Source organism: Scophthalmus maximus, chromosome 13 (assembly GCF_022379125.1).
Source record: "Scophthalmus maximus strain ysfricsl-2021 chromosome 13, ASM2237912v1, whole genome shotgun sequence".
Lineage (NCBI taxonomy): Eukaryota > Metazoa > Chordata > Actinopteri > Pleuronectiformes > Scophthalmidae > Scophthalmus > Scophthalmus maximus.
In genome coordinates, this window is record NC_061527.1 from 24,316,052 (window position 1) to 24,339,907 (window position 23,856).

At 43.0% G+C, this 23,856-nt stretch overlaps 2 protein-coding genes across 4 annotated transcripts in view; both read left to right on the forward strand.

The window, feature by feature from the left end:
* The first annotated feature begins 6,112 nt into the window (after positions 1-6,112).
* On the forward strand, positions 6,113-20,571 carry pde6d (phosphodiesterase 6D, cGMP-specific, rod, delta). 2 transcript variants are annotated; one of them, XM_035648166.2, is made up of 6 exons: positions 6,113-6,242; positions 6,333-6,506; positions 13,059-13,147; positions 14,633-14,758; positions 18,767-18,872; positions 19,165-20,571. In XM_035648166.2, exons 2-6 carry the CDS (start codon positions 6,457-6,459, stop codon positions 19,244-19,246), a joined length of 453 nt encoding a protein of 150 aa, XP_035504059.1. In that variant the 5' UTR covers positions 6,113-6,242; positions 6,333-6,456; the 3' UTR covers positions 19,247-20,571. The 2 variants fall into 2 exon arrangements, with proteins under 2 accessions (XP_035504059.1, XP_035504058.1); XM_035648165.2 differs by lacking the exon at positions 6,113-6,242 and having other exon boundaries at positions 6,249-6,506.
* A 3,054-nt stretch (positions 20,572-23,625) lies between these two features.
* Positions 23,626-23,856, forward strand: part of phb2b (prohibitin 2b) — a 40,901-nt gene continuing 40,670 nt past the window's right edge. Inside the window, exon 1 of one of the 2 annotated variants that reach the window (XM_035648486.1) lies at positions 23,626-23,704. Coding sequence is in view for 1 of the 2 variants with exons in the window: in XM_035648485.1 (XP_035504378.1) it covers positions 23,684-23,704 (21 nt within the window). In the remaining variant the exon portion in view is untranslated. The remainder of the gene's footprint in view (positions 23,705-23,856) is intronic. The other variant, XM_035648485.1, reaches the window with a different exon arrangement.

A 23,856-nucleotide genomic window follows, 5' to 3' on the forward strand; every position in this document is an offset into this window, starting at 1 on the left:
CTCAAATAAAAACAAAAGGTGTGACCACACCTCACAACACTGCAGATTGTACTCATCACTCCCCCACACATTTAGAGACGTGTTGGTGACAGGCGCTATGACTCTGGGGTTTTGGCCTCGTAGTTAGTGTCGGTCTCACGTGCCCGAGGCTCAGTCAGCAGTAAAAGCAGACCATCAGTGAGGTTTGGAGGCAGACTTCCCAAGGCTCTAACAGCTGTGGCTGAGATTCAATGAATGTCAGGTTTTTGAGTCATTTACAGAGTGAGAGAAGCTGGAGGCAGAGTAGACTCCTTGGGTCTGTCAGTTTAGTGGACCGATACAACAACTAGAATGACACTTACTAGAGCACAAATCAATCCTTCACCAAAATTGAATGGGTTCGTTCTTGGCCCATAATCCATCCTTCCACCAAGTTTTGTGGAAATCTGTTACGTAGCTTTTGTCATCCTGCTGTGGACGAAAACATTGGACATAACACTGGATTTGGTTTGCTGATGAACATGAAGTCATTCTGAGATAGGTGAGATGTTCAAACGGCCTCGTCAGAACACTACTTAATTATTTTTTACCTTATTAATAACATCAGCTAGCTGAAATAAGTTATGTTGATTCCTGGCCACTAAATGTAAATTTACTACATTTTACGTTCATTCATTCATTGACTCAGACCAGTCAATTATGGACCCGTCTGTAGAGGGACCCAGTCCCCACACTCACTACCATCAAGGAGTAGTGCTACATTTATCTGACACATTTGGTTATTCACCCAGGGACAAGATTGTTTGTCCCCAGTACAGATTTCTCCTCTGGTCTTAAATGCAGTGACGTGCAGTTGGGACAAGTGTCACAAATGTAACTACATACAAAGTTTTTCTGGCAGAAACTCTTGGAAGGTAAACTGCACAGCCTGTACAGACTGGACTGTAGACAGTTAGCAGTCCAGCAGAGGGAGTGCCAGAGGCCTCCGCTGCTTCTAGTTTGATAACCAGTGCAAATGTTCAGAGCTTTGATAAAGTTGCAACCATGTTAAATTACAGTTGCAGAAACAGGACCTTTTTCAACAGGAATAATTTTAGCCAATCAGAAGCAGAATTTACTTTATTGTCATGGTAAAGTACATACATGGTATTAAAATGCTATTCTATGGTGCAAACATAAAAACACACATTGACTAAAAACATAGAGCAGAGAATGTGAAGATGTTAAAAACTAGAATTAATAGTGTAATAATGTATCTGACTTACATTGTTTTAATAAAGTGTGGGTGTGTAGCAGGACTTTCAGGTGTGGACCAGTCAGTTCACATCCCCGTCAGGTGTGGACCAGTTAGATCACTTCACTTTCAGGCGTGGACCAGTCAGGTCCCCTAACTGTCAGGTGTGGACCAGTCAGATCACCTCAACGTCAGGTGTGGACCAGTCAGATCACTTCGCTTTCAGGTGTGGACCAGTCAGTTCACATCACCGTCAGGTGTGGACCAGTCAGTTCACATCACCATAAGGTGTGGACCAGTCACATCACTTCACTTTCAGGTGTGGACCAGTCAGGTCACCTTACTGTCAGGTGTGGACCAGTCAGATCACCTTACTGTCAGGTGTGGACCAGTCAGGTCACCTTACTGTCAGGTGTGGACCAGTCAGTTCACATCACCGTCAGGTGTTGACCAGTCAGGTCACCTCACTGTCAGGTGTGGACCAGTCACATCACTTCGCTTTCAGGTGTGGACCAGTCAGTTCACATCACCGTCAGGTGTGGACCAGTTAGATCACTTCACTTTCAGGTGTGGACCAGTCAGGTCACCTTACTGTCAGGTGTGCACCAGTCAGATCACCTCACCGTCAGGTGCTGACCTGTCAGATCGCCTCACCGTCAGGTGTGGACCAGTCAGATCACTTCACCGTCAGGTGTGGACTCAAGAGGATCACACTCTCTATCAGGTGTGGACCAGTCAGGTCACCTCTCTATCAGGTGTGGACCAGTCAGATCACTTCACCGTCAGGTGTGGACCAGTCAGATCACCTCACCGTCAGGTGGGGACCAGTCAGATCACTTCGCCGTCAGGTGTGGACTAGTCAGATCACCTCACCTCCCCGTCAGGTGTGGACCAGTCAGATCACCTCTCTATCAGGTGTGGACCAGTCAGATCACTTCACCATCAGATGTGGACCAGTCAGATCACCTCACCATCAGGTGTGGACCAGTCAGATCACCTCACCTCACCCTCAGGTGTGGACCAGTCAGATCACCTCACCTCACCATCAGGTGTGGACCAGTCAGATCACCTCTCTATCAGGTGTGGACCAGTCAGATCACCTCTCTGTCAGGTGGGGACCAGTCAGATCACCTCACCTCACCATCAGGTGTGGACCAGTCAGATCACCTCTCTGTCAGTTGGGGACCAGTTAGATCACCTCACCTCACCATCAGGTGTGGACCAGTCAGATCACCTCTCTGTCAGGTGTGGACCAGTCTGATCACCTCTCTGTCAGGTGTGGACCAGTCAGATCACCTCACCTCACCCTCAGGTGTGGACCAGTCAGATCACCTCACCTCACCATCAGGTGTGGACCAGTCAGATCACCTCTCTATCAGGTGTGGACCAGTCAGATCACCTCTCTGTCAGGTGGGGACCAGTCAGATCACCTCACCTCACCATCAGGTGTGGACCAGTCAGATCACCTCTCTGTCAGTTGGGGACCAGTTAGATCACCTCACCTCACCATCAGGTGTGGACCAGTCAGATCACCTCTCTGTCAGTTGGGGACCAGTTAGATCACCTCACCTCACCATCAGGTGTGGACCAGTCAGATCACCTCTCTGTCAGGTGTGGACCAGTCAGATCACCTCACCTCACCCTCAGGTGTGGACCAGTCAGATCACCTCACCTCACCATCAGGTGTGGACCAGTCAGATCACCTCTCTGTCAGGTGTGGACCAGTCTGATCACCTCACCATCAGGTGTGGACTCATCATAGCAAGTCAGCTAAATGATTTTTGCATGAGTAGTTCCTCTCTTCACACTCTTCCAATGGTGAAACATTAACATTTGACTTTTTGCTTTATGTGTTAATTTCTGCTTCCATTCGTCTGTTTCTACTTTTATTTTTTTTTCCTGTATGAGAAGCCATGCCAAATGTCTTACATGAGTATAATGACAACAAATATCATTCTGATTCTGATAAAGATCTTTCAGTGAAAAAACATTTAGTCAGTCTTGGCTGAATGTGAGGCTTGAGGAAACAGTGTACAAATTTGACAAATGGGGAGGAACCATTCACCTGCTCATTGGCTCATTAAGTCTACATATGACAAGAAAAACACCTCAGTTGTTAAGCTTTATTAACAGAGGTTAAAATGAAATCTGTCATGTTTAATAAGCAAAAACTGAGGACATTTTTCTTCTTTATCTGGTTTTCTTTGCAGGTTTTTTCTTTCTTTGCACATTGTTATTTTGAGCAGGTTTATGCAGTGCAAACAAAGACATTTACATTTGTCAGTGGTTTTGTTGTCTTTAGTGTAGAAGTGGGAGAAGCATTGAATGATGGGACTTTACAATGGGACTTTTCTTGGTATTAATAATTATGTCTGTGCAGTTGGTGTGAATCAAAGGTAAAATACAAGTGATAGAGTGCTTGTGTTGAATCATTAATACTGTGCTTGTATGAGGATTTGCTTTATTCTGCCAGGATTTTACCGGTTTATTTGATATGACAAGAATCTCTGCAACAATTAAAATTGGCTCTTTTGCAATTACACTTTATAAAGTGCCTTTGAAATTTTTCAGCATCGCTTGGCTGTTGACCAGTTAGTTCAGTTGAGATTCAGAAACCGAAGTATACCTATCTGTACGAAGACAACAAACTGTGGAATACATTTTTCGTTTTATCCTTTTACACGGGAGTGTAAATCCCACAACAGCGTTAATCTATTCCTCTATATTTACATTAGTATGACATCTTTTCTTTGAGACTGAGAAACATAATACAACTTGTGACTCTGACACAAAGTGACCCGGGTGCATGGTCAGAATTGGCATTTTTCTTGCCACAAGCAAGTTTTTAATGTGAAAAAATTGCCTTTTGAAGATATATTAAAATTCTAGCCTTATAGCTGCATCAATACACACCTCATAGTTACACATTGACCTTTATTTATACATTTATTTCTTAACTTGTCTTTATTCTGAATCACACAGGATGGATTATACTGTATTATGTACCTGATGATCAGGTAAGCCTGACTTACAATCTTAGAAGGTAATGATACAAATCTTACTAAAGTAATCAATCTGGGGAAACACAAGGAAGAAGAAACACGAGGAAAGGCTGAACCGACCAGGAGATATTACAGACATCACTGGGTCAGAAAACGATGCAGAACAGGAACAGAATGGAGGAAATGTCAACGACAAAGGGAAGCACAGAGACTATATACACAAGGGATGCAGGGATAGTAGAACTCAGGTGAAACAAATGTGTATACAGCCTATGCCAGAGACACAAGAACAAGTGACAAATAACAAGAGACAGGAGAACAGGAAGTGAATGCCAAAGTAAAACAGGAAACAACAACACATGAAGATTCACAAGAAAGTAAAGCACAAGGAAGACAGGAAGACAAGAGGCACAGGGAAAGTGATAATAAAGTAAAACAGGAAATACCAACTCAAGATTAGACAAAAGGGATGACAACAGATAACTTCACTAAAGCAGAGACACACAAGGAAAGGTAAATCAAAGAATGAATAAATAATAAAGACCACAGCAAACAATATTTAAAAAATCGAATTAAACCAAAAAGTCTTATTCTGTGAGTTTTCAAGAGTTCAGTAGTTCCAGATCCTGGCAGACCATGACAGCCATAACTGCTGCACATGGTACAAGAATTAAACAGTCCTGCACTTTATTGAAACTGTTGGATAAAGTAAAGATGAAGTAAAAAGTGGAATGTTTTGAAATATCAGATCAAACAATCAAACTTCATCTGTACAGTGTGTTTGAGTTTTAGGACTGGGGACAAACTGTGTAATACTGCATTAGGAACAAGAATTACTGCATGAAATACAATCAGTCATTATAATGTCAGAATGTGAAGCTGACCTTTGGCCATTTATCTGAACATTTGTCACAATTAGTACATTCATTCCTCAGTGTTATGTGATGTCAGAGGGACCTGGACGGTTGACCACCACAATCTGTTTACTTTATCATTGTGACAACTTCCCTCAAGATGTTCCTGAGATATATCAGTGATGAGAATGGGATGGACAACCGGAAAACATAACATACAGTAAGTGTAATTGTGCTGGGGACACTTGTTTCCCTACATCACCACAGAGAAGGTGAACATGATGTGACAGATCGTTTGGACATTTATAGACAAAGAGAAACGACACAGGCACTGTTCATCTGTTTCAATCACAAAATGTCACCAACTTATTTGACGGATTTTAAAATTGTACAGATTTTTTTCCTTAACCCCTATGAAGTAAATGATAGTGTGATAAAGTATTTTGAACTAATTTGTGCAGAGTTTAGTTGCACTTGAAAGTTCATATTACAAAGGCCTACAACAGCAGGCAACCATGAAAGGATGCAGTGTTCCAGACAGCGGACACAAGTTACTTCATCTAGTCAGGATGCAATTCAATATGTTATCAGAAATCACCTCATTGTGTCAACATAAAGATTTCCAGATGTCTTCTGCTGTTGCAGAAGGTTGGACGTTCATTCTGTGCTGCGTTTCTGTTCAGCACAGCTGTACAGAGGTTATCTGAGTTTCTGTAGCTAGTGACTGAGTTTCTTTTTCAGATCCAACCCGTCTAACCATCCTCTGACCTATCTCATCGTTTATGGTTTTTGATTTTGGATCCACTCTGAGGAGCAGCAGTAGTCGATGAGCAGTTCCAAAGTCATGATGTTTGATCACCGACCTGAATCTGCAGCGTTTCATACAGTTCACTCCTGCCACATGATTGTATAACAGAACAAATCCATGCAGTAGTAATGTGTATGGAACACATTACTACTGCATATATATACTTAAGAGTATACGGGGAGGGGTGGTAATCGCGCCGTGGCCCCGGACCGGACACCCTTCACTGTATTGGTGGCGTTGCCCCTGGTGACGCGTCTCCATCTCCCTCAGTCCCACCCGCGCCTCTCGTTCTCGGCCTGTGATTGGCTGTCGGGGGTAACATCGCACCCCTGACTGGTCAGGTCGTCTGTCCGCTACGGAGAAGGGTATATTTAGCTGATAGCATTATCGGATCAGATTTAACCTGCAGCACAACATTTCAGAGTTAAGCACACATAGTTCACGCTGCTTTTCAGGCGAACAGCTAACTGCTGAAGCTAACACCGGCACCGGCAGCAGCAGCAGCGGCAGCAGCGGCGGCGGCGGTCTGTTGTCTCACACCCTGGGGCTTGTGGAAGGAGCGAGCAGACGGTTTCCGACATGTCTTCAGACGAAGACAGGGCCAAGGAAATCTTGAAGGGCTTCAAACTGTATCCTTTTTGTTCGCGCGCCGGGGCCCCGCGGAGGTCGGACGCTGCCACGGGCTAAGTGTGCTTGGAGCTAGCGCCTTGTAGCATTAGCAATGTGTCAGCCTCGTCTGGCGAACGTAGCTGTTGCACAGCGGTGTTAGCTGCTGCCGCTAACCAGCCCGTCGCCCCGTGCGGCTCCACGGCTCGTGGCAGTCTCCGTGTCCACACGAGGCTGACGGAAGTCGGCGGGAACACTGCGCGGTGTACTCCTCCAGCGGCTGCTCCGCGTTGGCTCCGCTCGTGTTGGTGTTCGCGTGAGGAGGTGTCAAACCCAGCTGCGTGTCCTCCTGTCCCACCGAGCATCACGTCTGCTCTCGTCTCTCGGCTGTGAGATGATTACAAGGGGCTTTGTATAAAAGGCGTAATGTCATTCTGTATGAGCTGCTGTGTGGTGATCCAGTAAATAGTTTACAAGCCTTATTTGAAGCTGAATCAGAGGTGACACAGAGGATGACATGATGATGATGGTATGAGGGAATCAGAGCTGCCATGTTGAGTTCGTACGGGACATCCCAGAGCACAAGGTCACAGAATGACCTCTCATCTATGTTTACAGGCGTGTTCGTTTGTCCATGTGGTCACAGCACTGGAACTCATCTGGTTGTGTTTGCCTACAGTCGTTCAGCGCTCAAGTGACTCTGTTTCCAAAAGTTATTGTGTTTTAAACTGTGAAGGGTTTGCGGCAACATGCCTCAATCTACTTGGTACTGGGACATTCACCTTCTCGCTCATCTATCTGGGCCCTGTTGTATTTCCTGTGGCTCAGTGCATCTTGGTCCCACTATAAGGTGACGGTCTGACATCGACTCTGCCGTAAGAGTCTGAAGCTGTTTGGGACACTGGGGTGACCGCACGTAGTCTGATGATGACATGCAGAATGGCTGAGAGGAGAGTTTCGGTTTAGTCAAGCAAATCCAACCAATCAACTGTGCTTCCACATCCTGTACATTCTGATAGTTTTGTCCTCATCGTAGAGGAACATATGGTTTACTATTGAGTAACAAGATCAGTGAAAGAACCAAAGTGAAGGAAAAGAAAGTGTAGCCTGAAGCCACTTCCTACTCCACATGGGCCGACAAACGCAGGTGAACACATCTGTGTATGCATGCACCCAAATATAGAGTGTCCACGTCTACTTTGGATTGTATTTGGCCTTTTAAGCTGATCCACCTGAGATGAACAGTTAAGCAGGAGGATGATGCAGACAGTGATCTATTGATAGTCCCAAACCATTAACAAACCTGAATCTAATATAATTTTCACCTCAGCCTCGTTGACGTCCAGATGTCTTTAGTCAGATAGTCAAATGGAAAATATAACCCTCAACCACTATTTCTGAGCTTTCAGTAGGTATGTCCCGATAGCTAATTTTTGTTGGACGATACATTGTCCCAGAAATTATTGAATAAACGATATAATTGTCGTCGTCAGACTATTTTTGCTACTCAATCACGTGAGCTTGCTGTATAGTCTCTTCTGTGGATGCGCGTGCGAGTCACTGTACTCTTCTCCTACATGAGTCGTGTCGCTGGTGACAGAAATGGGTCCCGACCCGCCAGCCTGATTATTCTGGTGGGTCGGGACTAGAAAAGTTTGAGAACCACTGGCCTAAATGTAAGTCTATAAGCAGATGGTGACATTCATTCTTATGTAAACAAAGAAGCATTTAAACACAATGGCTATTATCGAAGTCAATAAAAATGATCGCCCACATGTTCAAGTTTCGTACGATTAGTCCATAATGTAATTATCGTGACAGGCCAAGCTTTGAGTTGGCTTATCAACGGCATTTTTTGTTATAGTGGTCTGCTCAAAGTTACTTTGTTGTGCAGGAGTTTACATCCAGTGTGTACCACATTTTAATTTCCCCACTGTTACTGAACTTCCATGTTATCCATTTGCCATCAATCTGTTTTTATCAAAGCAAAATGGAGCTTTGTATCTGAGATGTGAAGTGGGTGGAGCCAACATGGCAAGTTGATGCTCTCCATATTACTGCCTGAACTTCATGTGACCACGTAGGACTGAATTATCCCCCGTAATACCTTCCAGTATAAGTAGCAGAGCACTGCAGCAGAAGGAAACATGAACATACACCGTTAATGTAGCTGCAACTCAAACTTTGAGTTTGAGTTATTTGAGTGAAGTCTGCCCCCTTACTTATACCAGCCTCTACACAAGATGAAGGTGTGAGTGTTTGTCTATGTTTCTTGGTAAGGACAGTTCTCTTGCTGTAGTGTGGTAATGCCTAAATCCATGATCTAGTGGAGCAGGGATTTACTACCTTCTGTCCATACGGCCCTATTAAAGCCAACATGGAGGCTAAACAGTATATCACTCTCTTTGTTTAAAGGTAAAGGTAACATCACTAACCTTTAGAATATAACTGACCATGCAGTGTGCACTCAGGGAACTCCTCTCACTTTGTTGATGAATGTAAAAATCTTTGTTAACATGTCGATAAAGTGTTATCTGGTCCTCCAGTTTCTGAGTGATAGAAATCGTCTCTTTTATGTGGCATCTGCCAACCACAGTGTGTCTCAAGAAGGAAGCATAGAGAGGGCCTCAAAGATCCTCAGTTACTGGTCGTCTCACATATTCACAAGCAGAGTTTGGCTTAATTTATCGTCATTCTGAGATACTAGGAGAAAAATTTGTTTTAAAAATAGAGAGGTATACACATTCAAAAAGACCTTCAAATGAGAGATATCATTGTCACAAATAACTCAACCTCCTCACTGTTCTTTTGCTCCTGCAAACAGTTTTCATTCATTGTTGCAGCAGTGGAAACATTATGGACTAGAAATTTCTAAAACATTCTCATGCTTTTTCTACTTGAGGATGACCATTTGTCAATATTGCTTCGTACTCAAAATGACAATCTGTAGGGAAGTGGAAGAAATCACATGGTAACAGTTGAACCCGGTGCTTGCTCCGAGAAGCTTGTTCACTAAGTTACCTACATAACTCCTGAATCCTTTCAAACCTGCAGCATGGATTGCTCACAGTTCTGCTCAACTAAGTTCTGTGGATAATTCTGTAAAAGCTCCTGTTAAGACAGGACTCTGAGCTTCACTGAAGATGACCTCTGGTCAGCCATACACACAATATTTAATTTATTAATACATTTGCCAAGAACATCAATCAATGTCTGGATTGTTGTCATGGTTTCATTAGCTGTAGATTACTTAATGTATTGGTGTAGGCCTAAAATTATGTGTGGAAGGAAAGTGTTTTGACTTTCTATAGCCGGTCAGTTTCAAATCTTAGGATAACAAATGTTTATGATCTTATGTTAATGTAGTAAAACGACTGTTCAGATCAGAAATTATTAGCTCCAAAAAAACACCAAACATTTCATATCATTGTAAAAGGATTATTTCTCGTACAGCATGGTCATTTGATCGGCTGATTGGAAAAATAATACGATTAATTGACAGCAAATCCATAAAAATGTATACAGTAAATAGTTTGTTAGTACATTGAAACCACAAGTGTAAACGTCCCCCATCTCCTATGGTGATACAGGACAACGGAATGGCGACACCCCAGCCTGAAGCTGCTGCCTCTGTTAAAGGGGCAGTACGCAATTCTGGCGAATCTAAAAATCAGCAAATATTTCCCCATTGTCCGTTAGCTGTTGGTTCTGTGTGGTCGCCGGAAAGAATCTGGGTTTTCGGCTCAGACCGGGCTCTGTAAATTAAAAACAAAAAAGGGGTGCTGACTGCACTACACAACACTCTGTACAGTTTGTAAACATCACTTATCGACACCTTAAGAGACGTGCTAGCCGGTGGCGTTGAAACTCTGCAGATTTGGCCTAGTGGTCAGTACGTCAAACTCACATACCAAGGACTTGGGTTCATGGCCCGGCCAGAGCAGGAAAATCACAACAACAACGAAGAAGCAACCTTCCTCCAAAATCGCTGACTGCCCCTTTAAATTAGGGCAAGCTGTGTTTTTTGTAAATATTGCAGATTACACCGTTTTTATTGTCTTCGAGTGTCACATTACTAATTTGAGTGATCACACTAGCAGTAAAAGTTATTTTAAGTAGCTAAAGATGGATAAAAACACTGAGTTTGCAAAATTCCCCCTCAAGAATCGAGGTCTGTTCATTACACTTCTAACTAGAATGGCACTGAGTAAATCGCATACAGTCCTTTTTAATTAAGATCAATGTAATATTTTCCTGGGAAATTGGTTAAATCTGTTAAAAAACACCCTGTATTGCAACATTAAAGAAAGTGATAAAATAATCCTTTTGGCCCCTCTCCACCGTATCTTCGCTCGGTTGTGTGTCATGGTCCTGAGGAGTAATAATTACCAATCAGAGCTCAAGTGTTCCTCATCTGTTGTGTAGTTGGCATGCTGTCTTTTTTTCTAATGCAAGAGGAAAAATTACACACTTCACAGAATCATCTTTAATACAATATTGCAAATAAGAAAAGTAAAGGTTTGAAAACCGAAGGCACTGGATGAATGTTTCCAGCCGTCTATGGACCAGGTCTTGCTGAGGCATTGGAAGTATGAATAGACTGAAGTGAACTGTGTCGGGCCATTGTTTTGGATGAAGGTCTGCTGAGGAAGTTGCAGAGACTCTGAGCTATTAGAGCATCTTTAAAGATAAATGCAGACTAAACAGTGACAGCAGCTTTTCACTGGGGGCTCATTAACCTGTGTGTTCTGACCGACTTGTGCAGGCACCCTGGTGGTTTACACACACACACACACACACACACACACACACACACACACACACACACACACACACACACACACACACACACACACACACACACAACCTGAAAGTGGCCCTGGGGAGACTGTGGTACAACCTTGCATGATGTTGTTGGATCTTTAAATCTGCTTTATATATTTCCTTAGTTGATCTGGGGATGTGGGTGTTAGGTTTTTGCCTCCTTGTTTTGTTTAGTTTAGTTTTGTTAGGCCACTGTCACAACGGACATCCTACTAAAATGATGAATGCTTTATTTGAAACTAGCGCATGTTTAGAGGCGACAGAGTATGAGTGAGACATTGCAGTCTGGCCTGGATTATTCTGGAAGGTGCGGAGGATGATGCCTTTGATGTGGGAGATAGGATTTACTTATACTTGGGAGGATTAGAGTAACCATTCAACTCAGCAGACCAGGAGGAGAGGTGGGGGTGGTCCGTGACCTGTACAGGTTTCCTCGCAACAAGGGCACTGAGTAGAGCGCATACCTCCACCAAGGTCCTACAGCCCCCTTAAATCCAATCAGGCCGCACTACATTGCACACACCTTGGCAGAGGTAATAAATGTGGCCTGAAAATTCTAGGAGGTGATGTCAGATGATTATCTAACAAATGTACATATGATATGCAAACAGATAGAGTATGATGAAATCCACCATGTGTGACCACATAATAACCTGTGTAAGATGTCATGGAGAGGATGCTCCCACTCCCTGAAAGCACGATGAAAGCTGATGTTCACTGTTGTGTGTATGTCATCTGAGGGCAGAATATGGCCCACGAAAGAACTGTGTGGTGGTTGAGGTTGGATGAAGGGTTTCACAGATGGTGCGGAGTCGAGTGTGTGTGTGACACTAAGTAGTACCTGAGTCTGACAGGACGCCGAGTGGAGAATCTTCTGAAACAGAGGGATGATGATTGTTTACTGATGCTCAGCAGTCTTGTATCCAGGGATAACATTAGGTGGTATCAGATTACATTTTCTGTATCACATGCTTTAAGGAATTGATGTGGTTGCTGGGATGTTCAGAGCTGTTTAGCCTACACACCGTTCCTCTGCAAGTAAAGCACCATATACAAATATGTGTGTGTGTGGCTAATTAGCAGTTGGTGGTGGAGACGCAGCATGAGAAGCTGTAATGCTAAGGTCCTCAGGCTCTGTGATTGACGGTTGTATTGTGTTGGTAGCGTTAGTGGAGGTCAGGAACAGCTGACCAGCTGACAGCCTGGCAGGACAGCTAACAGCCAGAACCAGCCACACAAAGGCTTGTTGCTCCTCTCTAGGCTCAACACTGTTTCTACTAAAGCATTGTATGATTACAACAGGGACATTGGACCTTTCAGGTCAAATACAAGTTGCTGATTGGCCTTGTTTGCTCGTAGCAGGACTTTAGTTGATCTTTGTAAAAGAACCGTTGCATTTAGATGGTCTCCATTTATATAGAGCTCTTTTAGTTTTATTGACCACCCAAAGCACTTCATCCCACATTCATCCCTTCACACACACATACACACACACACACACACACACACACACACACACACACACACACACACACACACACACACACACACACACACACACACACACACACACACATAGGCTTCAGCAAAGTACTGATTAACGGAATACTTTTGTAAATGAGGGATTTTAGTTTAGTATTCATTTGAAATTCATTCTGTCGTTCAAAGGTCTACTGCTTAAAATATTCTATCGATATTTCACTTTGTACCTTCTGTGGTTGGGTTGTTTTCGCTGAACCTTTTCCTGGCAGAAACTGGATGAACCTTCGCGATGCAGAAACGGGCAAAGTGCTGTGGCAGGGAACGGAGGACCTCTCTGTACCAGGCGTAGAGCACGAAGGTACATTCACACAATTACATGTGTACAATTAGACACACGACGGTACACCGCATGGATCACAGGACAACAGGTGAAAGGATTTTTTAGATTTTTCTTTTGCACTGTTTTGGTCATTTTTACCTCCACCTCAGAGGTTATGTTCTCACCTGTGAGTTCAGTACTCACTCAGCATCCTGTTGGAGGGATGGGTCAGGGACGAACCAGCTCAATCTTGGTGCATGTCTTGTTAATGAGACCGATCCATGTAGGATTATAATGAATAAAATAATTCCCCAGGAAACAATTTTTTGATCTTGATGTAAAAAAAATTGTTTGTAGGATTTGGTGCAGATTATTCCACTGATCCCTTCTTCCTTTTATTTTTCTATTATTAGAGGTTAACAGACCCGAGAAGGGTTGTTTGTCCTTGGTGGAGGAATCTGCTCCACTGAGTAGCACTCTTGTTCCTTTTTTAACTGTGTTCCATCATCCTACCAGTGTAAATAACATTTGTTCACCAGTTACATTGCTGAGAGCTGTGGGTGTGAGACGCGGCTTTACAAGTACAGAGGTCAGCTACAAGAGCCACAGAGATCTGACATGAATCCAGTTTATCTTAATTAGTTAGAAGAGAAAATAAGGATGAATGTTGTCTGTCAAATGTGTCTGTTGGATTTAAATGAGAATCAACTGCCAGTATCATGAGTGAAATTGTGCAAATTATTTTACATATTCAAGTATTGTAAATGCCCCATGAATTCAGATATGAGGACCTCATGCAGACATCACTCTGTTTCAGAATATTTACTTACTAATTCAAAATATTTAAAAATAATTATCAATGAACAAAAAACATGATGAGCCATGAAGTGGCATGTAATTAAAGCCAGAAGAAGTTAATTTACTGTCCCTCTGTTACAAGCAGATATTCTTTGATATTAAAGGTAATAATAACTTACTGTCAGTATTTGGTGATAAAATAGAAGGGTTTAAATAGGGTTTAAAGGGGCAGTAAGCCCAATACAAATCCAATTAAATTAAATCCAATACAATTTTTTAAGAAATCATTGGATATTTCCTCATGGTCCGCTAACTGTCGGTTCTGTGTGTGCGACAAAAAACCCCACTTTTTTCGGCTCAGCCCTGGCTCTGTAAATTGAAAAGAAAAAAAGTTGCAGACCGCACCACACAACACTGTGTGTGCAGTTAGTAAACATCACTCCCCCCACACCTTAAGAGATGTGCTGGAGAATGAGGTTACCACTCAGGGGTTTTGGCCTCGTGGTTAGTGCAGTAAAATCATCATCAACAACAACAAAGAGAGAGACAAGGTTTCTCCAAAATTGCGTACTGCCCTTTTAAGTAGGGCTAGCCTTGATGGTGTATACATGCAAAATGCCTTCATCGGGTTGCACTCAACCACTGCCAGACACTGTCTCAGTTTGATGGAAGCCTTCACAGTTTAAATGTTACTAACTTGAACTACGTTTCTTACTCTCTCCCCAGCTCGTGTCCCGAAGAAGATCCTGAAGTGTAAAGCAGTGTCCAGAGAACTGAACTTTTCTTCCTCGGAGAAACTGGAAAAGTTCAGGCTGGAGCAGAAAGTCTTCTTCAAAGGACAGTGTCTAGAAGGTAATTCTCATAAACACTGGACTGCTTAGGAACATGAACCTGAGGGAGTTCACATCACTCGTAGCAGAGTGGGTCCCCATTTTGGTTGTCATGTACTTTGGGGACACGATGTACATTTCTGCCAATGATTTAACTTGTTGCGTTGGGTGTGAGTTAGGGCCGATAGTGTCAGTTTAGCCACCTCAATACCATTCCCCCATGGTTTACATAAAAACTCTTGTTTAAGTTTTTGTTCATCATCTGACAAGTGAAAACATCAGACTTCCACAAACTCGAAGAGATGAAAGTTTGCGTCTCGGTCAGAGCTCAGAAACAAAATGTTAACCGTACAGAGTATCTCCTGCCAGGCCACTGACAGAATTGTCACCTGGACACCAGAGCTGAGAGGATTGGAGCATCCAACAGAGACGAGTCATACTGTCCGGTGTTCTGCTTCCCTCCCTCCCCTTTTCCATCACCCATCTCTTCTTCTATCTCTGTGTTAAGGTTGAGGACATTTCAAAACGAGACTTAGTTTGTAGGTTTATGTATATCCCGTAGATCTACGACCTTCTGTCCCACCATACTATTAATCTTTCAAAGCAGACCTGATCACAGTGGAGCATCATCTCCAGTCACCTCAACGGGCTGCTCAGTACCTTATGTGTGTTTGAAGTGCTGTCCCTGGGGCCCTGCAGTACAGAGGTGAGTTTACAGAGAGTCCCAGGAGACAACACAAAAGCCACACCTACGCAACATGTTTATGTCACCGGTTTCTACAAGAGAAATGTATATTGACCATTATGGTCCACTTACACACAAGACAAAACAACAGTTTGGAATATGAGGTGTGTGTGTCAGTAATGCAAAGAGGCAGAATGACCCAAATACAAAGTCAAAGAATGAATGATGTAATGTGTTTTTAATATTAGCAAACAGGTTTACGGGCAGAGGGGTGAACGATCTGACTGGCAGGAGCACATGAAGGTAGAGGAAATGCACACTTGTAGCCACAGAACCACAGGGAAAAACACAGGGCAACATGAGCAGGAACACAAGCAGATGATCTGACGAAGGTGTGGTGCAAACGTCCGGTTGGGGAAACTTCGTTCATTTGTGTAAGTGGATCAAGTGGCAACCCACCGTGATGTCCAGTCAAACGAGGTGTGCCTCAAGGCTCTGTGCTTGGACCCTTCCTTTTCACCATATACATACTCCCCCTTGGTCAGACAATCCACCACCATGCTCTCAGTTTCCACTTTTGTGCTGATGATACACAGCTGTATCTTGGTGGTACCCCCCTCTTTCACTTGTCAACTGCCTGAATGAAATGAAAACCTGGATGTCTTCAAACCTACTCAAACTCAACACTAGTAGAACAGAGTTCATGGTCGTGGGTCCGGAGGGTCAGATATCTCCTCCTGAAGGTGGGAGGCTGCTCCATCTCCCCATCCCCAGAAGTCCAAACTCATCACCATATCTGCCTTCGATCACCTCGAAGAACATCTCCAGACTCTGGCCTTCACTCTCTTACTCTCTGGTACAGACACTCAGTCATGGCTTCCTCTCATCACGCTTGGACTATTACAATCGTGTCCTGTTGGGGGAACCCAGCTAAGCCCTGGACAGACTCCAACATGTGCAGAACTCAGCTGCCAGGGTTCTCACTCACCCCAGGCCCTGGCAGCACATCACCCCCCGCCCTTTCTCACTTTCACTGGCTCCTGGTCAAGCACCGCATCACCTATAAAATCATCCTCCTAACCTATAAATCCCTCCATGCCCTTGCCCCCCCAGTACCTACTGGACCTTCTCCATCCTTACACCCCATCCTGGAATCTGCGGTCCATGGACAAGGGGTCAGCTCTCCACCCCCACACCAGACTGCAGACTTTTGGGGACCCTCAGAGATCTGCAATGCCTCCCTCTTTGGACAATCTTTTTAAAACCTGCTAAAAACCCTGCTAAAAACCCACCTGTTCACCAAGGCCTACAATCCTTAATGACTTGATGATGTCTGGATGTGTGTGTTTAAGTGTGAAAGCGTTTTTGAGTCACTTGAAAGGCGCTATAAAAATATATGTTATTATTATTAATATTCTGTTGTGAACTGCGATTTGGAAGCCTTGAGTTTAGCATTTTGGTCAGTGCCATCTTGTTTTTTCTAAACTAGAACTAACTATATTTGGAGCAGCAGGGGGCTGACTGACAGTTTGTCCACTGCACATCCACCTACACCTGCGGCCTGCACCCACTGGTCTGTACTAGCTGTCAATCACACAACCACGCCCCAATATCTACCGTGCTTTATTGTCTATTTGACACTAATTGGGACCATCATTTACAAAATGAACATCATGCTGTATTGAAGAAGGCTAAAAATTAGAGATTGAACCATAACATGTTCAATGATTTTATAAATCAAGTTCTCATAGACTTAGAAACATAGAAACAACCAGTGGAGTCAAACTCTGCTGGTCATTTGAGAGATTATAGGTTTCAGGCACTTCCACATTGGCTTCACTTTCCAGACCCGGTGACTACGTCCTTTTTTTATATACAGGGTGCGGTCGAAATGTCCTTCCTGTCTACTATTCTTTGACCTCAGTGGAAAACGTCATGAGGTCAAGGTAAGGTGTAAAGGATGACTGATAGGAATTAGGAAAAGCCGACAGCGCTACTCAGAGAATCCGACTTTCACTAAACGACGTCATTATACTACGATGTTATTGACTTGCATCTGCCGGGGGAAACTACAAGTTTTCCGAAGAGTGACTACGACAAACGCAGCAGCTCCATCAGCATGTTTCAGTGTGTTTTACCACTGTGTGACATCAGATGTAAATGATTCATATGTAACAGTAACTTACATGATGACGTGCATCTCTTCTGGGTCATATTCATACTCTTCTACTTCTACTTCGGATTGAATCTCTTACTTTCATGCATGGTATATCATGTTAAATATCACTGCCGCAATGAATTGTGGGGCTTCCCTTATGCTAAAGGAGATAGGAAAGGAAGCATTGAAGCTCCTTTCCTATGCATTTAGAGAATCCAAACAGCTCTTTTGATGGCTGCTAATCAAATACTTCCGGCTCACGTCAAGATTTAGGAAACTTCCTAAGCCAAAATGACAATTCGACCTCACCCACAGTCTATGGAGTGAACAGGGAAGCTTAAGTGATTGAGGAAAGGAAAGTCAAGGGACATCTGGTGGGCGGAAGGAGTATGGCAGGACTGAGTAGAAAACATAGCCCGGCAGATATTAGCTGGGTTGCTTTGTAAGTTCAAGGAAAGGTGTGAAGGATAATTCATATGTGGAGAATCAGGAAGACAATCTGAGTGCACTATTATTATTAAACCAACTTTAGAACACATAGACGTACAGTGGCAGACTACATGTACTGTACTCCTAAAATTCAAGCACGGTTTCCTGTACAAACAGAATCACACCTCTTGTAAAGGATGTTTTCAGTTTATGCAGAGGTAATAATTATTCATCAGTTGCTCATAGGAAGTAATAACAGAAAAGATCAAAATAAAAACCAGGACTGAAATATTAATGCTCCTGAGCATAAAGGACACAGTATTTAACCGCAACCGTGGAGACGGGAGTTGAGGAGAACTGAGGAAGCAGATGTAACCTCAGTAACGTCGGTGGTATAAATGTGGATGTGTGCGAACAATAATAGTGAGAGTTGTTTCAAGGTGTAGAGGCCAAAACCGTTTTCCTAGGAAGCCCTACTGTAGGTGGTTCGAGTTCTCCAGATCTGACTGAGTCTGGTGATCAGGCTCCTACAACAAACACACACACAGAAGGGCTGGGCACTGGGAAGGGACCCCGTCCGTCCTTGCTCATTCCCCTGAAGCGTTACAGCATCTGCACCACCTCGCTGGGTGCAGTGTGGACACGTTATTGAACCGCAGAGCGCCTAGAACAACACAGTCAGGGATCCTGATGAATGACCCTGTCGTGTCTCATGAGGGCCCTGAGCTCTCTGCTTCTCTGTGCCTCTCTCTGTCCAGAATGGTTCTTTGAGTTTGGCTTCGTTATCCCCAACTCCACCAACACGTGGCAGTCCCTGATAGAAGCAGCTCCAGAGTCCCAGATGATGCCGGCCAATGTTTTGACGTGAGTGTCTTCTCTCTGTTTTATGTTTCCGTATTGTATTCACCAAGTGAATTTCTGAAAGGAATACCACCACAATGAAGTCGTGAGTCCAGACACATAGACGGTCCATCTTGATATGCAGACAAGATGAATGGTGAAATGATTTTCCAGGATGTCAGTCCACATCAAGGTTTACAGACCCACTGTCCAATGTGGGATTGATAATGATATTCAATCATCAGCTTTTCATCAAATGTTTTAAATATTCAGTGTGTGATGCCTCAGTTCCAGTGAACGTGTCTTTGTGTTCCAGTGGTAACGTGATTATCGAGACCAAGTTCTACGATGACGACCTCCATGTCAGCACTTCAAGGGTACGACTTTTCTACGTCTGACCTCTGACTCATGTCTCTACCTTCCAAAATGCTGACGTCCTGCCAAGGTCTAACATTTCCCGAGGTTACCTTCCCCTTTGCAGCAGTAAACCGTTCATAGCTGACTCTGGATCAGCGCACATGGTGAAACCCAGCTGGGGTCCCACAGTCAGTGAGCTTTGTGTTTGGTTGTTCTCATGTTTTTTGTTGACCTGAAAACTTCTTCTAGACCTTGGGAGGCGAGGGAGGAGAGGAGGGGAGAGGACTTGGTTGTTCCCCCTGCTCCAAGATGATCTCTCTGCAACCCCCCCCCCCCCCCCCCCAACACACACACACACACACACACACACACACACTCAGACTGTTCCATTGTAAATACATCCCACTGATTTCAAGTCTCTGAAATTACAGTTTGTTTTTTGTTTTTTTAACTCTGCCCTCCGTCTCCAAGGTTGCATTTACTCAGGAACAGAACATTAGACTCGTAACCTTCTGTGATCTGATTTTCTTGTCTGTGTGAACATATGGAATAGTCCATTTAAACAGGAGCTGCACATTCCGACGTAGTGCAGTGTCTCTCCCGAGCTTCACTTAACAAGTCTCCATCCTCTGACTGTGTCTCATTCCAGAGGCTACCTCCTGTGACACAAAGTATATCGTCATGGGTGAACAAAGCTGAAATGAGCCTGCCTTTCAATACATTTATAGAAACAAAAACAAAAATGTGTTCCATTGTTTACTCGTCAAGTCAGAGAATTGTTCTGTTACCAGAGAAACGGAAGTTATGTGGCTGTATTTGGACGTGTATCAGTGTCCGTGCTCAGGAGTTGGTGAGGACTGCCTAGATGAACTGTTGATGGTCTCCGTGAGGCCAAGTACCACAACTGCTGATGCAGCTTCTTCCTGAAGGGCACATGTTTGCAGGCAGCCTCTGAAACTGGACACAGCTTCTACCAACCAAACCTGACCTGTTCTCTGACCTGTTCTCTGACCACACCAACGAGTGTAGTGTGATGGGTTTCTTTCTGTCCATCACCAGAACCACTGATGCATTCATCGGCAAACACCAGTGGCAGTGCGTACAGTAGTGCATACAGTGGTACACTCACTTAAAAACATTCAACTGAAATTATCATCATGTCCGGACGGAGACTTGCATCACTTACAGTAGTTCACCTGTTGATAATTTAATCCTAAATGGTCCCAAATGTTAACAGCTGCTTAAGGTGTCACAAACTCAGCTCTTCTCTCACTCTTGTTTTTACCTTAGCTGCTAACTGAGATGTGTAACATAGATTTGTTTTATTATGACAGGAGTAGTGAATTAAAGTTGTGTTGTAATAACATTGTGTGTGTGTGTGTGTGTTTGGTCTTTATTGTATTGCTTTCAAACAAGGTTACATGAACCTCATTCAAAACGTGTGGTTCGACCATAGCTGAAGTGTGATTGAATTGTAGAAATCAGTTAAGACTGAATTTTGAAGGCGTATCTGTAATGATGATGTTCACTTCTTTAAGTAAGTAACCACCACGTGGACCCCTTCAGTTTTATTTATTAAACCATTAGTTTTAATACATGCTCTATATTCATCACACCAGCCAAGTTAAACCTTAGTTTTTTTTGTTTTTGTTTTTTTACATGTCTGCCCATGCTTCCCAACATGTTTTACTATTTACTGTTTAAAATCTAAGAGACCAACTTATCGACTTATCTGCCCGTTATCGGCAGCCTGTACTTTTCTCTCATCAGTAATGGTAAAGTGCAGTTTTGATGTCCATCCAATATTTAAACACTACATAAAAAATATCTGACAGCTATTTTAGCTGACAGCTGTTTCCTTTGCAGATTGAGATTTTAACTAACAAAACAGAACTTTATAAGCATAAAAAAAATGTAATCCAATAATATAACTAAGGGGCCACTATGCATAGTGAGTACAAGTTTTTTTAAGTACCATTACTTTATTTAGTTGCTGCAAAAATGTTTTTCCACATTAAAATTTGCAATTATTTCTGAGCATTATTTTTAATGCTGATCATTTTTTTTAGAAAGCTATTGAGTTTACATAAATGTGTTTAGACATCTTCACAGTCTATGACCCCGTGTTGAGACTAAAGCAATGTTGTTTAAAGTGAAGATGAATCAGCAAACATGAAGGCTACAGTATCTGTGACGGCCTTGTTTCGTCCACTGTTGCTCTTGATGCCAATTTAAATCAAATATAAGAATAATTTGCCCCTACAACAATAAACTTCTTGCAGCAATACAATGTGGAAGGACTGGCCGAGTGATGGATGCCTAATTTGCTCATTTCACCAGACCAAAATGAAAAAGTTCTAAGAATTCTGAAAATTCAGAAACCAGCTAAAGATAACGATTGGGCTTATGGTCGCCAATCTCCGAGTGTTACAGCGATGCTGCTGAAGTGATCTGCACTCTCAGCAATCATAATTCTACAAAATAGATTATTTTTAAGAGATTATTCCCCTAAAAGCCCGTTAAACATTCAGTTCTCACTTCCTGTTTGGCTGTGTAGACCAGAGGATTTCTAACAGGTACTATGCACAAGTCAGGAGTGATGAGATTCCTTTTCAAAGCATTGATTTCATTTGATTCACACATGGGTTTCTCCATTTATGAAAATAACTTACTTATACCTTCATAGCATCTAACTTCCTGTTTTTCGGGGTCATCAATTTGACCAAATATAAAACTTAATTTTGTCTGAACATTGTACCGAGCAAATTCTGAACATGTTTTGATAACACGAGCGCATGTTTTTCAATATTTAAGTACAGACCTGATGCCCTTGTATATTATATGACTGCTTCAGTGACTACAGGAATTTGATTCTGATATTTAATAACATTTTTCCGATGATTCTGTTTTAATTAATGCTGATGGTTGCTGTGGTTTTACAGGCAGGGCGTTCAAAGACAAGTCCGCTAATGTTTGGCAAAATATAAGAGTTATACACATGTCTGGCATAAAATGATACTGGTTATTACTGGTTTGAAATTACATTAAACGTAACACACTTCAAGGGAAGGGTGTCCAAAGACACACCCATTGGTTTTAGGTTAATTGGAGACTCTAAATTGACCATAGGTGTGAATATCAGAGTGAATGGTTGTTTGTCTCTATATGTTGGCCTGTGATGGGCCAACATACAGAACAACCTGTCCAGAGTGAACCCCTAGCCTCTCGCCCAATATCAGCTGGGACTGGCTCCAGCCCACCACGACCCTTAACGTGTGACCTGTTGCAAAAGGGTTCCTGGCAATTACTCAGATTCCTGGCTGGCTCGCTATTATGTTGTGGGAGAAATGCAGAGGTGAAGAGGCAACAACAGTATCTTTAATCTCAGCTGAAGCCACAGATCGGATCAGTTTACATTCAGTTCGTTATCACTTTTATACTCATCATCCTTCGGTTCATCCTTCGGTATATGTGTCCAGAGTCTTACACATGTTCTGCTAAGCTGGTTTCCATCAACACCTTGAGATTTGGTAATGCCGACACAAAGTCTGGCCAGGAGTAGTTGCCAGTAACCTTTCGCAACAGTTCATACAGTCAACAAAATAACCCTGCATGTGTAAGTGCCAAGACACATACTGAGATATCACCTGTTATATTAGATTTTTTTGTGAGCGTGAAGATGCGGAAAGAGTCATATTGACTTTTCATTGACTTCATTGATCCTCTCAGGTACTTTTGGCTGTAGGTCCATGTACAGTAAATGACGGTGTAATGCCTGTTTGCTATGAGCAGGAGGGAAGGCAGTTGAACAGGAAGGTCTGAAAATTTGGCAAAACTATACATTAATGGTGAAACAACACAAAAACATGATCCATTAGAAATTGTGAGATAAACATTAGTTTACGTCTGTATTTTTGAATGTAAAAAGAGACCAGTGCTTGCTACCGGAAGCCAGATTGAAATGTACTTACCACTGCAAATGACAGAAGAGTCGTCTCTTCTCCCTAGTGCACCTTTGTCTTAGTCCATCTCAATGCAAAGTGCTTCTTCTGTAGCTACACTTCAGGCAGCACATACAGTGAGAGTTGACTGCTACTGTATGTAATGTTAGTGCAGTGAAGCACAGCACATTTTGGGACAGAGGGTAGTTGGAATACTATTTAAATCAACATACAGTGACAAAACTATCATTCTGTGCAGCTTACTGAATCTGAAGGACCACAATTAGTATAAACGTATAGAAAAGAATAAATACATGCAGATATGAAATAAATGTTTTTTTCATTTATTTCTGTATATCTGCATTTATTTATTTCAACGTTTATTCATTATATTTATGCTCATACTATTTTTTTGGTCCTATTTCCAACTCGCCGGATGACAGAAGAACAACAAACTACATCTCCCAGTAGACTTTGCGGCCGAGTCGTAGGGGGGCGGGGTTTAGTGTCGACCTTGGTGGTTTGACGTGTGGCAGCATGGCGAGCAAGGAGCCGAATGTAAGTGTTTAAATGAACTGTTGTGTGTGTGACGAGTCTAACGACGATGCCGATCGACATGTCTGTCTATAACGGTCTGTTCTTAAGTCAGCGTTAGACCTGTCAGCCGGCGAGCTGTTCACAGAGACAGCTCAGTTAGCATGTTCGGCTAG